This window comes from Seriola aureovittata, chromosome 4 (genome assembly GCF_021018895.1).
Source record: "Seriola aureovittata isolate HTS-2021-v1 ecotype China chromosome 4, ASM2101889v1, whole genome shotgun sequence".
Taxonomy (NCBI): domain Eukaryota; kingdom Metazoa; phylum Chordata; class Actinopteri; order Carangiformes; family Carangidae; genus Seriola; species Seriola aureovittata.
In genome coordinates this window covers 30,818,882-30,832,415 of record NC_079367.1, presented here as the reverse complement: position 1 = coordinate 30,832,415, position 13,534 = coordinate 30,818,882, and the positions used below count along the sequence as shown (strand labels likewise).

Below are 13,534 nucleotides of genomic sequence, written 5' to 3'. Positions count from 1 at the left end.
ATTAATCGTAATCGAAGTGAAAGTTAGAAATAATAGTAATATTGATTCGTAGTCATATTGCACAGCCCTAGACTCTTGTTTGTTGTGACACTGTCCTGTACCTGAAACCCAATTTGATCTAAACTTGTGTAGAACACTAATCCTAATCAATTCTCTAGGTGGCGCTGTAGCAAAAAACTTATGTCCTAGAAATGTGGTCTTGGGACTGTGGTTCTGAAAGTCCTGAAACTGCAGATTCTGATGACTGCATGTCTGCCCGGGTTTTCCTACCTGACTGACGGAATCAGCTCAACTCTGAAGCGGCTGTCTGAGCGGAGAGCACCGACAGCGTCACCGGCTCCAACCGACCAGCTGATTGGATAGTCAGCTGATTGTGTCATCACACACACACACACACACACACACGCACGCACGCACGCACACACACACACACACACACACACACACACACACACACACACACACACCTGTCTGTCTGTCTGTCTGTCTGTCTGTCTGTCTGTCTGGGTGTCAAAAAGCTGCAGTTTGAGCTGCTGGAGGTTTTTCTCTGTTTCAGTCCGCGGTGTCTCTCACACCGGAGTCTTCCTCAGTGCGTCAGGATATTTCACCGCCTCACATCTCCTGTCAGGATTCTTCTTATCCAGGTTCATCGTGTTTTTAATCTTTTTTTTGTGTGTTCCTTACTTTCGCCTACTTGGAGAGTCTGCAGCGCGCTTTTACGCACAGCCCAGCGCAACACGTGCAGTCTGAAGGGGACGATCTCAGGAGTATCTCATCCTCAGTGAGTTCACATGAGTTCACGTCTGAGTTTAATAAAATATTAAAGTTGACTAACATGCAGTCGGGTAGTTTGGTGACCTGTGTTTTTACTGGCGGATTCAGAAGGTCAGGTTGACGTTATTTGAAGGTTTTTTTTGAGTCTGGTTGATAGAGACATATAGTTTAAATAGATACAGACATACATAGGCTGAGATAAATTGTACCTACTGTAGTAAACAATGATGTTCAAATAAAACAAATGTACCATAACCTGCTCTGCACAGTATTGTAACTGTACTAAATAGGCTACAGGCTGGAACTGCACCTCTGTGCTGACTGGTTAAACTAAGAAAGGTATAATTATTTCAATTTAGTATTGCATCCATACATTTAATTTAATATGTAAAATATACTATGTATAACCTGTAAAATAAAAATGTAGATACAAACTTTTTATTATTTTCCTTTGTTCATTGTATTAATGTTTTTTATGTAGAAATATCATCGTATATATGGGGAGTTTTTAAGTGACTTTTAGCGGTCAGATTCCTGAGGTGTAACACACTGTGTGGCCAAAAGTATGTGGACACATCTCGGTCTGTTCTTTCTGGTTTAGTCTTCTGAGTTCCAATTGATATTTTAGGCAGCTTTTCCAGCTTTGTGTCTGTTTGTGTTTGTCTCTGTGCATAAAGTCAGCTGCATAAGGAAATGGTTTTCCCAGTTTGGTGTGAACTTGACTTGTCTGCACAGAGCTCAGACCTCAACCTACAACACCAGCTGAGTCAGACCTTATCACCACAGTCAGTGTTCAGCCTCACTGATGCACTTTAATGTCTCTGAATGGGAGCAAATCCGAAGTGTGTGTTTGTTATTTAGCTTCAAAGTTAGAGAGAAAGGAGTTTTTTTTGTCTGGATCTTAAATTGTGAGTGAAGTGTTGATCATCACCATATCAACACACAGTCAGCTGGCACTGCTGAGCACACACACACACACACACACACACACACACACACACACACACACACCCTCCCTCCCTCCCTTTTCTTCATTCACACACCAACTCTCTCTCCTCCTCCTTCTCCTCCTCTTCATCATCATCATCACCTTAGGCTCCAGGATTTGGCCCTTGGCTCTAACACTGTTGACATTTCCATGGAAACCCTGGCCTCTGTTTGGACCCATGACCCCTGTGACCCCCGTGACCTCAGAGACCTCGGAGAGAAGCAGCATGAGCCTTCGAGTGTGTGGGGTGAGTCGAGCTCACAGCAACAGCACATTTAGTCCGTCTTCAGATCCTGGACTTCAGTAGAAGTAACAGAACCACAATGTTACCAGTAAAACATCCTCCAGGGTTTTACAGTTAGAGGTTTTAACAGCAACATGTACCAAAAGTATTGAATGTAAATGTTCTCATTCTGCAGAATGACCCCCAACTGGACTGTTATTGTTATTTTTCTGTTATTACATCATAATTATTACTAAGGCATTATATGTAATCAGCATTTTAAAGTTATAGCAGGGTAAGATCAGAGATAATTTGACACCTATAATACTGTCAAATAGTTTGATTGAGGAGATAAAAGTGGCATAAAATGCAAATACTCCAGTAAAGTATAAGTACCAGATACTAGACTGTAACCAGCTGATACTAGACTGAAACCAGCTGATACTAGACTGTAACCAGCTGATACTAGACTGTAACCAGCTGATACTAGACTGTAACCAGCTGACACTAGACTGAAACCAGCCGATACTTGACTGAAATCAGCTGATACTAGACTGAAACCAGCTGCCACTAGACTGTAACCAGCTGATACTTGACTGAAACCAGGCTGGATGATGATGCGATACGATGATATGATATGCTTAATAATATGCTAATTAGCATATGAAAATGCCTATTAGCAGGGCGTCGTGTAGCGTAGTGGTCTAAGCAGGTGCCCCATGTGTAGAGGCCACAGTCCTCGCTGCTGTCGGCCCCGGTTTGAGTCCCGCATCGGACGGCCTTTGCTGCATGTCGTTCCCCCTCTCTCTGCCTCCCCATTTCCTGTCTCTCTCTACTATCCTGTCCAATAAAGGCACAAAAGCCCCCCCCCCCAAAAAAGAAAATATCTATTAGCATATTCATGATCATCTAGCTACATTTAATGACTTTTCCAGGAAGCTTCAGCTACTTTCCATTGAAAATAGTTTTCAGTTTCACACATTGACTACACATGTTTCAGTTAATATACCAGGTTTAGACCTGGTCTTGTTTACCTGTCCTGTCATGTCAGGCATTAAAAACTATAAGATCATTAAAGACTCAAATTACAGCGGAGTATATACGGGTACAATATTGAGATATTTGACTTAAATAAAAAGTAGAAATACTCCATTACAGGTAAAAGTCCTGCATTCAAAATCTTGATTAAGTACAAAAGTATTTGAGAATAAGATATATTACTGGATTATAACTATTGATGCATTAGTGCGTTCATCACTTTAACGTTGGAGCTGTTGAATAGCTTCATATATAATAATACATTGTAAATGATAAGATAATTTATATTTTTTAATAATAATTTGAACCTGTGAAGTAACTTATATATTACAATATTTACAACATTAGGTCCTAGACAAAAGCTCATTATCCCTGTAAAACAGCACATTAACATTTGTTTAATCTGTACAAAAACAGAAATGAAAAAATGACACTCAGTGAGCTGGTGGGTGGATGTTGTTTCCTTTGGACAGAGACAGGCTAGTTCTTTTCCCCTGTTTCCAGTCTTTATGCTATGCTAAGCTAAGAGAGTAGGCTTGCGGTCTACAATGTTGACCTGTTCCTTTAATAAGTTCAACATCACACTGGAATACATTTTATTATTATAAGTATTATTACCCTGGCATAATATTATGTGAATCATTTAGAGGCCAACAGAACATTGTTAAAACATTCAGCACTTTACAAACAGTTTCTACCTGTAGTTAACCAGTTCCAGGACTGTTGGACTCTCCAGTCAGAGTCCAGCTGTCTTTGTCTTTGCTGGCTTAGCGCTGCTCTTTATGAAGAAATATTATTTCTACTTCTGTGTAAATGCCACATTCAGCAGAGTGGGAGTCTGACGGCACCTCATTCATCACACAGGAGAGTTTCACGCTTTCTCTATGAACTCTGGGGAACTGAGTGCTCCGGCAGGTTCCACATGAGAGATCTGTCTCTGCTCTCTCTGCTGCTGCTGAAACATCCGCACAACTTTATATGAAGATTCATCTTTTAATTTTCTCCACGTCTCCTTGCTCAGAGGATTCGATTCATCAAGTCGTCTGAAACATAACTGAGCTCCTCCTGACTGTGAAACCTCTGAGTACTGCAGTTCCCCTGATGGCTACTAGGTGTTGCTGGTGGCTGTTAGTATTTTGACTGCATTTAAGTTAAAAACAAGAAGTTTGCGGTCACAACTGATGATTTCCAGTGGTGGAGACCAACTGAGTACATTTACTCCAGTGCTATACTTAGGCAAAAGTTTGAGGTACTTGTACTGTATTTCCATTTTATACTTCTTTATCCTCCTCAGTTCAAACACAGTTCTTGTAATTAGCTCAGCTCAGTTATTTTTGCAATTTGCTGTTACATTAAATGTGCTTAAGTGGTCTTATCTTGCAGAACAATGTTCAACAATATCCTAATAAAACCATAAAAACATAAAACCTTAAATACAATAAATACCATCAGGTTTTTGTTTTAGGAGCACAGGAGCAGAACCAGACAACAGACACGAGTGGCAGTGGTTTGTTTACTGTCAAGATGAAGAAGAGCTGAGGACAGGAGGAAGATGGGCAGGGGAGCTGGGGGTGGGGGGGTGGGTGGGGGTGTTGTAGATGGCTGATGAGTCCTTAGAGACAGGCAGGCTGGTAGATTGTAGTCCTGGACTCAGGAGACTTTACCCATAAGTATTTCTACACTGTGGTGTTGCTACTTTCACTGAAGTAAAGGATCTGAACTTCTTCTAAGTGTTACTGCAGGATCAGATTCAAATGGCAGGAGCCTCCACCTGTCACACTCTTTCTGAGTAATGGACAAAGATGACAGTGAGCGGTGGAGCCTGACTGATACTGGATTTTTGAAACTAACAATATTGATATTTTAGAATTAAAAACATATAAAAATACATTGTTGTTGTTCTCATTTTTGGCTGGACCGCAACAGTGTGGCCAGCCCTATAATCTCTAATGCCTCTGACTGACTGACTGATGATATTTCCACCACTGGTCAGTACAGACTATGTTACTACTGTAGCCAGAGATTATATTTATTTTAAAAGTAACATCAGTCTTTGTGCTTGTATGTGTTTGTCAGAGTCTCAGAGTGTCTTTAGCAGCTCTCCCCCTGCTGGTCTGATGTGGACAGAGCAGCTCTCTCCCCACCTCCAGAGAAACAAACAGGTACCAGCATCTGCACAACATCTGCACAACACCTCAATCTTCATGGCATCAGGTTATCTTTTATTGTTTTACTGCAACAACCACAGTCACAATAGATCTAGTTTAGTTATTAAATTATATTTACAGTTACTTTATTATATTTTTACTGAAAAAGTTGTATTAATTTAAATCCAGTTTTCTGTCCTTGTGACTAAAGAGAAAAAAAAGGAACACAAACTAATATTTTTGTCACATGGATCCCTGCAGGACAGAAAACAAGTGGATTTCCAAACAGTCAGACACAGTCGAGTCGTGCTGTGTTTTTGACTTTGTATTGTGAACATGTCTCCAGCTTCAGGACACTCTGCTGCAGAGAGATGAGGAGCTGGCCCGACTGCAGGAGGAGAACAACAAGCTCAGAGCGTTCCTCAGCTCTTCATTCGTGACGACACTTGAGCAGAAGGCTAAAGTTTGTTCTCCATCATAACGTTCAACTGTTTTCACCCTCACTGCCTCCTATACACCAAGATACACCTGAGATAACCCTCATGACTCCGATGACCAGGGTTATTTTTTCAAACTTTAACCATCTTCACACACTGAACAGTGCTCACCAGTAAACTGAACTTAATTTGTTAAACCAGTGAAATGTCTAGTTGAGAGCAGTTTTCCAGAGGGATAGAAATATTGAGAGAGTAAAAATGAACATCTTACACAGTTAAGAATAATATAGGTAAACATCTATGATGTGTGAAAATCAAACCATGAATACAAACATTCACCAAACAAGGATTCTGCAGAAATTATAATGTAGTTTTTTTGTTTGATGTCTCAGGAGGTGGAGTTTACAAATGGACCCTAAATGCACCATCTCATGCAAACAGCCAAAGAAGCCTTTCAGATTCTTGTCTGTAACATCACAGACACTTCAGACCAACCTCCTCCCCTTGCATGAACAACCTCCTTTTATTAGTTTAGACTCTGTTTGTACTTTCTTTATTTTGAAGTTGGGTTTCAAATACAAATCAGGCTGAATTATTTGATACATTTCCATTCATGGTTAATATAATGTTATTCTTTATATTTTGTTGGCATGTAAACTTAAAAAATGACAGAGGAGAATATTTCTACATTGATAATGAAGCAGTCAGGACTATTTCTAATGACCCATATCCAGAAAACAGATATTTTTATGCCATCGTTGGTCTTATAAATGTACTGAAGTTTTCAAACCATCAGTGTGTGAGGATGACCTCACTCTTGACTTGCCCCCCTTCCCAGAAATTAACCGCTGATGGGAGGAAGAAGCTGAAGAGAAACCTGACGTACATGGATGAAGGACCTTTCCTGAACTGCGGTCACCAGTTCGTGGCCTCTCAGCCGGTCAGCAAGAGAGTCTGCAGGAACCTCACTGCCGAGTTCTGTTCCGAGTCCTCCGAGGCGTCTGCCTCCTCAGAACCACAACTGGACATCTGGGTTCTCCGAACGTTGGGACTGAAGGACAGAGACACCATCGACACATCCAATGACTCCCTGTCCTCGCTTGGATACAGCCTCAGAGGTTTAGTTTATGATACTGCAGTCTCCTCTTCCTCCTCGTCCTCTGGATACACTCTCAACTCTCTCAGCCCGTCAGTTTCCACCTCTACACCCTCATCAGCCCACAGCTACTGCCAAAGCTCCACATGTCAACCTGAGTACAGGTACAGTGCTGCCAAATGCCAAGAAGCAATCTGTGGTGATCCTGCCAAGTCAGCTCAGACCTGCACCACTTCTCCAGACCCACACTCTGACTTCACTGCCACTGCACCGACCAGACAGTATGAAGCCCCTGAGGCTGTGACCAGGAGCTACAACACCCTACCCTTCACCCAGTCACCAGACAGAGCAGAGATCTGCTCCATCACTGCCTCGAGCCGAGCACAAACTCTGGAGGGAAACTCAGCGTACTGGTCTCCACCGACAGGCAGCCAGACGCCGTCAGAGGACACATTCCAGTTCAGTTCACCAGCAGAGAGAATCCATTTCTCTCCCATTTTGTCTTCGACTCCAGTCTCAAATCAACCCTGGACAACTGGCTGCAGCCGAACCAACCTGTCAGCAGGATCTCAGCCTCCCGTCATGCCTCAGACACCTCGCGGCCGGACAGATTTGGCGTTCAGTATGTCTCTCTGCCCGTCCAGCAGTGTCAAGACACACAGCTTCCCCCAGGGACAAGCCTTCATCAGGAAGGACACAGAGGGAAGGTGGAACTTCACCTGGGTGCCCAGACAAGGGCCGTAGGCAGCTTGTTGTCCCCTCTAAAGGACCTGGAGGAATTTCAGGTTCCCTCTCATAGTTCCCTGAAGAAATGTCTCAGACCTCAGATTTTGTACTGGGCCCAAAGGCACTGATTATACAAGCAGCAAAACAAAGGACTTAAAAAGGTGACACTTTTGGCCAATACAAACAGGTACTTTTTCTTTAAACAGTTAAACTGCCCTCAAAGAGCTTAATACAATAAGGGAAATATTGTCCCTCTGATAACTTTTGTTTGTTTTTTGAAACATTATGATTCTGCCATCAATAAGGATCTCACTCAGATTTCATGCTGCGTTGCCTCATGAAGCGTTTAGAGAGTAAAGGAACCAGTGGAACCACAGTCTAACCAACTTGTTTTAGGGTCAAACTGTGGGCATTACAGAACAGTTTACACTTTAGGTACATAGCTAATTACAGCCAACTTATAATAAGTGTAACATTAAGAATTAACAGCACTGCCTAAAATGTTTTATATGTGTTGAAATATTTATTTAATTTGTCTGTGAAACTGCCACAAAGTGACGACTGCCTCAGAACAAACCTGCACTGACTTCAACAGGTTAATATTAGAATAAAGGAAGTTGGTAATAAAAAGTAACAGATTACATTTTACCTTAAAGTAAATCCAAAAAAATCAATTACAGAAAAATACAGTGACTCAACATGATGTTAAAGCTGCCACTGATTGGTTAGAGGGTTGATGATGTGATTTGATGTGATGAAAAGAGCTGAAAGATGTCACTGCCATTGTTGCTAACTAACAGCTAATTGGTGAAAGTTAGTACAAATGTGTTTTTAAGCATAGTCAACCATCGAACTAACCTACTGACTGAAGAGAAAGTATTTTTGTGCACAAGGAAAAACTGTGCTGAATCTGTGAAAGAATAGGAACCACATCGCAGGCGTCTGCCCTGTGGTTTTTATTTTCACCAGATGTGTGTGAAACATTCACATAAACAGTCGACTGAAAAATCCCATGTGAATTTATCATGTGTAGAACAACATTTCATATGTGATAAATTCACATACTGACAGGTGAAAACAATAGTTTCCATGGCGTCACAGTCTGTGAGAACCATGTTCAAAGCTTTGTGACAAAGTGTTTTCAGATAATTCAGTTTTTAATGGGTTATAACACCCTCCTTCGGTTCATCTGACGAAATCAATATCAGAGTTTGGAGACGCATTTCACATATACATGTGTTTTTTGGGGAATTTGAATTAACAGTGTGTTTTGTCTGTAAGTGTTGGACTCTGAACTTGAACTTAACCTGACAGATTTGCAGTTTTTTGATGTCACCATCCTTGGATCCACAGATCACATGACACCATTCAAATGAACTGAATTTGGTGCAAAACTCCATCCACAAATCCAATCCACAGTCCAGCAGCTGATTATGTCAAGCTGTTTAACATGTATCTCTCTGACAGGCTGTCTGCGTGCTCTAGTATTTTTATATGACGTGTACAGAATGAATTGAGGAAACTGTAACGGAGAAAAATATTGATTCACAGACATGTCTGAGTTGTCTTCTTTTTTACAATCTGCTCCTGGTGAAATCTCACATCTCCATTACATTTACATTTACATTTAATCATTTATCACAAGCTTTTCTCCAAACAGACTTACAGTGAGGGACACCACTAAAGCTTCAGAGCAGTAGAGACCTTGGTGTAAGGACTAAGTACTACATCTATTTAATATAGATAGATAATATATATAAAGTTCACAGTAAGAGCTAGTTAGACATGTTATGGTGTTAGAGGTGTTAGGAGAGGAGACCAGTCTTCAACAGAGTCTTCAAGATAGAGAGGGACGCTCCTGCTCTAATAGACTTTGGTAGCTTGTTCCACCATCAGGGATCCATAGACCAGAACAGTCTGTACTGAGACTTTCTTGTGTGCAGGATGGTGATGACAGACCACATTCAGTTGGTGGAGGTCAATGAGTAGCAAAGTGACATGTGACCTTTTAGGCTGATCAAAGACCAGACAGGCTGCTGCATTCTGGATCATCTGTAAGGGTTTCACAGTGTGAGGGGAGGTCCACCAGAAGAGCATGCAGTAGTCCAGGTGAGAGATGAACCTGGTCTGGACTAAGAGCTCGGTGGAGTACTGAGTCAGGCAAGACCTGATTTTTCTGATGTTTTGAGCAAAACTTCCACAGCTGGGCGACAGATACATGATTAAAACATGACCAACATATGACCCTGAGGAAGACCAGTGTCATCCGTGTTATAGCTATCATATTCTATAATATACTATAATCCATAACAGTTCTACATTAACAAAGTGATGTGCCATAATTTTGGATTAAGAATCTATTGTATTCATGTATAGTGACTCCTGCCTTGTGTTATATCAAAATATAGCTTCCACCCTTGATTTTTTCATTCTTTAAATTAGGATTCTGAACCGAGAGATAACAGGAAGTCAGCGACTGCGTCCGATGAGTTTGGGAATTTGGCATTTTACTCTCAGTGTTCAGGCTTGACTCATTACATGTCTCACTGTCAGAGCAGAGTGTGTCAGGCTCTAAGATATCAGTTTTGAGGCATTACATGAACTGATAATAATTAGTTATAATAATGCTAATAATTACTCATGTTTGAGGGAGATATGATAACACTGCCTGGATAATTCCTAGTGGCGAAATCTTTACAATTGATGGAAGTATGATGTTCTTGTATCACACACAAGATGCAGGTCAGATATTTTCAAATGCTGATATTTTTGGAAATGTTTGGTATCTGGCTGTGAAGGCTCTGGACCAAGACCTGCAGGACAAAAACAGGAAACAGTTGTCCACATCCTTCTGGGCATCAGTATATTTTTCATGAGACATTTTTAAGAACCAAAAAGTTATGCAAACAAAACTCAACAACTGCTCTTTGATAAATATTATGAACCAAATAAATAATACTATAATATTATGGTAAAACCATGCATATTTTCAGAATACTGTGTTTATTGTGACAAATATCAAAAGTGAATTAGTGAAATGGATTTTGTAAATGTAGTGAGATGCATTTTTAATATGTTGCAACTGTCCTCATGGTTAGAGTCCGTTGCAACATTCATATTTTTCCATTCAAATAAATATTGTGAATGCTTTATCATGGGGTATGGGGTATGGGTCATTATCAAACATTGTCTGTAGGCATCGTCTCCTCTACTTTCTGTTAAAATCTGTTTCTTTTCAGCGTAGCTGGTCTCTTCCAGGAAAACTTGCATGTTTTCTCTCAGGTGTCAGATTCAGGTCTGAGTGGACCAGGACTTGTTAAAGTTTCCTCTGTGCTGTCTGACAGCCACCTCAGTCTTTAGCTCAGTTACCAGTTAAACCAGTCTGACCATCCTCCTCCAGCTCCCTCTCTTCTCAGGAACAAAAGGAGTCCGGCGACTCCCTTGTGACGCACCCCCACCTTCTCCTCCACCCAGACCCGCCCCACACAGATAACGATGGTGGGGTTTCCACCCCCCGGGGGGTTCCCTACACGGGGTCCTGGCCCTGCCCCGAGTCCCCTGAGAGCGCGCCGGGCCGAGGGAAAGTTGGGAGCGAGCTGTGTCCGCAGCGGGCAGATCAAGTGGTCTATCTCTAATGACAAGGTAAGACGGGCTGCAGATGTCGGACAGATTGGAGGCTCTTTGAAAGCAGTGAGGCCTCGGAGTCTGGAAGGAATGTGAAAGGCGGGCTGCTCCGGATCACAGGCTCTGTTGTTGTTGGTGGGCTGAGTGTCGGCCAGGGAAAGGGGTCATTAAAGAGGCTGGCCGGCTGAAACTCTATCCTCCCTGTCTTATCGGGGGAATGGCCTCACCTCCACGTTCTCGCAGAACCTGACAGCTTGGCTCACCTTAAATCACACTGACTAATGAGTCAGGAGCTGGTCTCTCTCCCACAGTTTCAACTTGTTTCAGCTTTAACTCCACAGTTGCCTGGAGAACCAGGTAATCCCAGGACCAGAACCACCGCCATCACCACCATCAATACTGCTGATCTAACAGTATATCACATAATGCATCATTAATAGGTAACTTCTGAATATATTCTTTTTATCACCATGTAATTTCCCAGATTTCTGTCTATTACAAACAACAGCAAAGTGTTCATGGATGTGATGTAACATGATGGATCCATTTTTTATGCCTTGACCGTCAGAGCTGGAGGCATATTGTTTCTGTTCTATCCGTCTGTCCCATTCTTGACATGATATCTCAGTCACACCTTGAAGAAACTTCTTCAAATTTGGCACAAACATTCACTTGGACTCAAGGATGAACTGACTGAGACAAACTCATTGAGAATTTACAAGAGAGACCTGGCCAAGATGGCAGCCATACAAACTCACCACATATTAAAATAGGGCAGAAAACATAAAATACCACATATACAACATGTCGGTCACATGAGCTCAATGGCCACTCAAGAAAAACAAGTACACGTCTCATTTATCACAGTTTTTATGATGCCCTTAAAGGTTTCAATGGATATAAGATTATTCCACGTCCAAGGTGCATCATAAGAAAATGCAGTTTTCCACAGATCTGTGAAAACTCATACCTATGTTGAGAGCTGCTGGAGCTGAGGCACAGAAGGGTTTTCTAACCTCCTGCTGCTCGTGCATCCCTCACCCTAAACCAAATCACACTTTTTGCTTCTTTGTTTGATGTTAAAACTCAAACTCTTTAACTGTGACTTTTGTTGCCCTTGATAAATAAGAGTTTGTATTTTTTTATGTAGACGTGTGAAAGAGCCTTTAAAGACATAAACTAAGTTTGGAGTTTATCTGTATTAATTCTGATTAAATTTTTCTGATCAGTATGTATATGGATACATACTGATCAGAAAAATGTAATCAGTATGTCTCACTTGTTGCAGCAGTTGCTGCAACAAGTGAGACTGCAAGAGCAAGAACACCCATCATAGTCTGTGCTTTTTACGCATGAGTCTGTGTCACCTGGTGAGCTTCAGTTACAGTTACATGTTTCTGAATTGCTCAGAAAACTGAAAACTCCTCACACACACTAAAGAGGAGCTAAAGGATAAAAGGTAAGTAGAGGTCAGAGGTCAGATCCAGCAGGGTTGTGGGTCCAACATGGCTGCTTCTGATGGGTGGTGGGAGGTGCAGCTGCTGTCAGTCAGGTGTAGGTGTAATATTAACAGCACAGACTCAGACCACAACACACTCCCAGAGAGCACATTAACCTGACATTAACTCTTAATGAGCTGCCACATCCCCACCATCCTCAACCCTGCCTCCATGATGTTGCCCCTATCTGCCAGAAACACATTCCACAATGCCGTGCAACACACGGTTGTGATGCCTCCTAAAACACTGTTTAGGAAAAGTGTTCTGATATTCAAGCACAGCCACAAAGCTGCAGATGTCTGCTGGAGACATATTAATAAATGTGTCTGAAGAACAGACGTTGTGCTCCAGTGGACACTGAGGCGGCGGAGCTGCTAATGAACCAGAGCGCAGCCACATCCTGTGGATATGACAGCTAATTACATTTACATTTACTGTCTATCTGAGATTCACAAAACAACTCAAACAAATTGGGGAAACTGAAGCCATGAGACTAGGAAGAACAGATAGAGAAGAAGATGTTGATGTGGGAACTTATTAACATGAAACAGGACAAAACAAAGCTAAATGTCAATAGTGTCTGATAACAGCAGAGTGCACTGTGTGTGCCGGGGTCAGGTCAGCACTGAGTCATGACTGAACACTGAACGTTCAGTTTGTCAGAAGATAAATGCTACAGCTTCCACAGAACCAAGCAGAGGTCCTGACTTTTGTACGTTAGCTGCAACTTCACCCTTCAACAGTAACATTAAGGAGTTTCTGCAGACCACAACCAGAGGCAGGTAAGTCTGTTACACAAGCTTTGGTTCAAATATTTTCACTCCATCCCCCTAAAACATCCAACTGATGGACAGAAATAACAGAAGCATTAATAGACTTATATTATATTATTGATTATTATTTTGATAGTTGTGAAACAGAGCCTATATTACCAGCTGCACTGTGAGTATGTGTGTGTGTCATTACTCTCATAGTGTCACAA

The 13,534-nt window shown here is 41.7% G+C and overlaps 1 protein-coding gene across 1 annotated transcript; it reads left to right on the top strand.

Moving 5' to 3' along the window:
• The first annotated feature begins 529 nt into the window (after nucleotides 1–529).
• gmnc (geminin coiled-coil domain containing) lies at nucleotides 530–8,972 on the top strand. Its single transcript, XM_056374560.1, has 5 exons — nucleotides 530–781; nucleotides 1,870–2,009; nucleotides 5,100–5,185; nucleotides 5,517–5,633; nucleotides 6,446–8,972. The coding sequence occupies exons 2-5, from the start codon at nucleotides 1,913–1,915 to the stop codon at nucleotides 7,445–7,447; spliced, it is 1,302 nt and encodes a 433-aa protein (XP_056230535.1). The 5' UTR covers nucleotides 530–781; nucleotides 1,870–1,912; the 3' UTR covers nucleotides 7,448–8,972.
• Nucleotides 8,973–13,534: the final 4,562 nt, after the last annotated feature.